Source organism: Bison bison, unplaced genomic scaffold (assembly GCF_000754665.1).
Source record: "Bison bison bison isolate TAMUID 2011002044 unplaced genomic scaffold, Bison_UMD1.0 scf7180017864461, whole genome shotgun sequence".
NCBI classification, from domain to species: domain Eukaryota; kingdom Metazoa; phylum Chordata; class Mammalia; order Artiodactyla; family Bovidae; genus Bison; species Bison bison.
The window spans coordinates 10,361,498-10,364,089 of NW_011495023.1; the positions used below are offsets into that span (position 1 = coordinate 10,361,498).

Consider the following 2,592-nt stretch of genomic DNA (forward strand, 5'->3'; position numbering starts at 1 on the left):
TAGACCAGGAAATGTAGGTTTAAGATCAGGAGGAGATGCTCCAAGGTACCTGGAGGAGAAAGCTGTGTTTCCTCAGAGGTGAGCCAGTGGCCAGACCACAGGGCCCAGTCACAAAGCCCCTGGAATCAGTGCTGAGCTGTGTGCAGGAACAAACCTGGTTCAGTAACAGATGCTTAGATATTTGTTAGATGAACTAGTACACAAAAGGAACAGAGATAAGGTGGGAAATGTTTCCCGATTGACTAATTGCAGTTCACTCAAAAATACACCAGAGAAATGACAAATTCTGCTGTCTGGTTTTCCTGCTGAAGTCCCCAGTTTCAAGGTAGACCTGAGTTTAAATTGGGTGTCCTTAAGGAGAAACAGACAAAAATGGTGACACTAGATTTAGATAAACATACGCTTAGCAGATTGACCAAAAAAAAAAAAAAAAAAAAACACTTCACTCTTCTTACTATTTTTTTTTTCTTATTAAGGTTCAACTAGAATTTTTAAAAATAAGGACTATGTCTCCTTGCTGCCCTCCACTGGTGGAGAAACACAATCCTAATTAAATTTCCCATCTACACCACTTGAAATCCAATCAAAAGTTACCTAAAAATTTCCTGGACCTTGAAAGAGGTTAGGTTTCATTCATTAATTCTGAATGTTTTCAACTGCCATGCCAAATATGAATTGGCAGAGAAAGTTACCCTGGTCTTCTTTCTTTAGAGAAAAAGACCTGGAAAGATCCAGTCTGTTTTTTTAAGGAGCGTGGTTGGCCTAGAGAGGCCATGGAAGGAATCCTGTGTCAGAATGTGAGTTTCCACCCTTATTTTACACCCTAATGCCATTCTTAGGCCCTTCACTAACTGCACCTCTAATATTCATTGTTCCAGATTTGAAAAGAAATCTTACACAACACAAAATTAGGAGGTGATGGGTTTTGTGTTTGAGAGCATTAATCCCTGCTTGGGTAAAAAGCTAACTGGTTGGAAGAAACTGAACTAAGCCACTTCTTTATGCATCACTTTTATTAGTTGCAACCCCAAGTTTTCCTTAAAACAGTAATATTTCAGTTCTTCTACTTTATATCCATTGAAGGCATCCCACCACACTGCATTATTACCCATTGAAGGCATCCCACCATACTGCAGAATTACCCATGCGCAGTTAAGTACTGCATCTGTGCACTTGGATTTTGTTAACATGGACAGAAACGATTACATCATCTCATTGAGAAAAGATTTTCCTCTGACATCTTGTTCCACCTTGATTTTCTTGACAAGAGTTTGAGCAAAGGGCTATTTCTAAGGTTGATTCTTTCTCTTTTCACAACACACCCTCGAAATGTCCAAACATCCTGCAAATAATACCAAACACAATGAGTTTCTGAGAACTTGGATTTACCTATTCACCATAAGACAAAGATTTCTGACATCTACAAATGGTTAAATACGGGGGAAAAAACAGCCCTCCACAGTAGTCATAAATTAGTAAATAAAAACCACATTCTGAGACTCCAGTTAATTTACTTGCCAGCATCTAAAATTATGTTTCACAAGCCAAGACAGTGGGTCAGTGAGTGCCCACTCTGTCAGTTTTTCTTTCCTTGGTGCTTGTGTTGATTACAGGTGTTGGAAATGGCTGTTATGTTTGGTCACAATACAGTTTAGTACCCAAGCTCCTTCTGTTGTTGGTGATATTTGCCTGCCCCATTCTGGGTGATCTCCTCCTGAAAATGATGTCCTAGGCTATTGGATTGGTTTTTTCTTCTTTGTTCCTAATAAGACAATTCAGACGTTTTTGCTTATTTTTTAGCAAACAGCTAGGTATGATGGGAAGAACAATTTTAGAATTGGGCCTCTGAAATCCCTGTCACATACATAACGGAAGCCTATCTCTTGAACTTTCCCTTTTCTCATTAAGAGCATGGAACTATCTCAACTGCTCCATTGAGTTTTGGTGAAGAAAAGGGATAGGAATGTGTTTTGTGCCTGCAAAGAACTCTATAGCAGAAGGTAGTATTGTTCTTCTAAGTAAAGTCGATAAACTATAGCTGAGAGAGTCATGAAAAGAAATACAGGAACTTACTGATTTAGTACAACTCTGACAGACCTCAAACAGAATATATACATTTTTTTCCTGCCTTAAAATTCTGTACGCTGGATGAAAGCCCCAACCGGCAAAATACGTTGCCTTCGTAGGACATTTAAGTGCTGGACAATGGAAGAAGGCAAGACCCTCCAGAAGGTGCAAATATCAGGCCAGAGCATCTTCACATACAGGGATACATTCAGACATTCTAGAAAGTAAAGAGGTTAAGATGGAGAATCTTGAGCTGGAAAGTTGTTTCAGAAGATAACACCTTGCCACTGGTGTGTGAGGCTCTTCAACATACTGAGCGGCCCTGAGTTGTTATTACACTCAGTCTACTTGGGGGTCATGTCACCCCAAAATAGATGATGCATTTATGATTATGTGGAAAATTCTGAAAGAGATGGGAATACCAAACCACCTGACCTGCCTCTTGAGAAACCTATATGCAGGTCAGGAAGCAACAGTTAGAACTGGACATGAAACAACAGACTGGTTCCAAACAGGAAAAGGAGT

General features: G+C 39.7%; 1 protein-coding gene across 1 annotated transcript in view; it reads right to left on the reverse strand.

Annotated features, from left to right (window-relative positions):
* Positions 1-1,096: 1,096 nt before the first annotated feature.
* LOC105003020 (phytanoyl-CoA dioxygenase, peroxisomal-like) overlaps positions 1,097-2,592 on the reverse strand; it is a 22,631-nt gene continuing 21,135 nt past the window's right edge. Inside the window, 1 exon segment of the mRNA XM_010859934.1 lies at positions 1,097-1,342. Within this exon segment, the coding sequence (XP_010858236.1) occupies positions 1,208-1,342 (135 nt within the window). The 3' untranslated portion in view covers positions 1,097-1,207.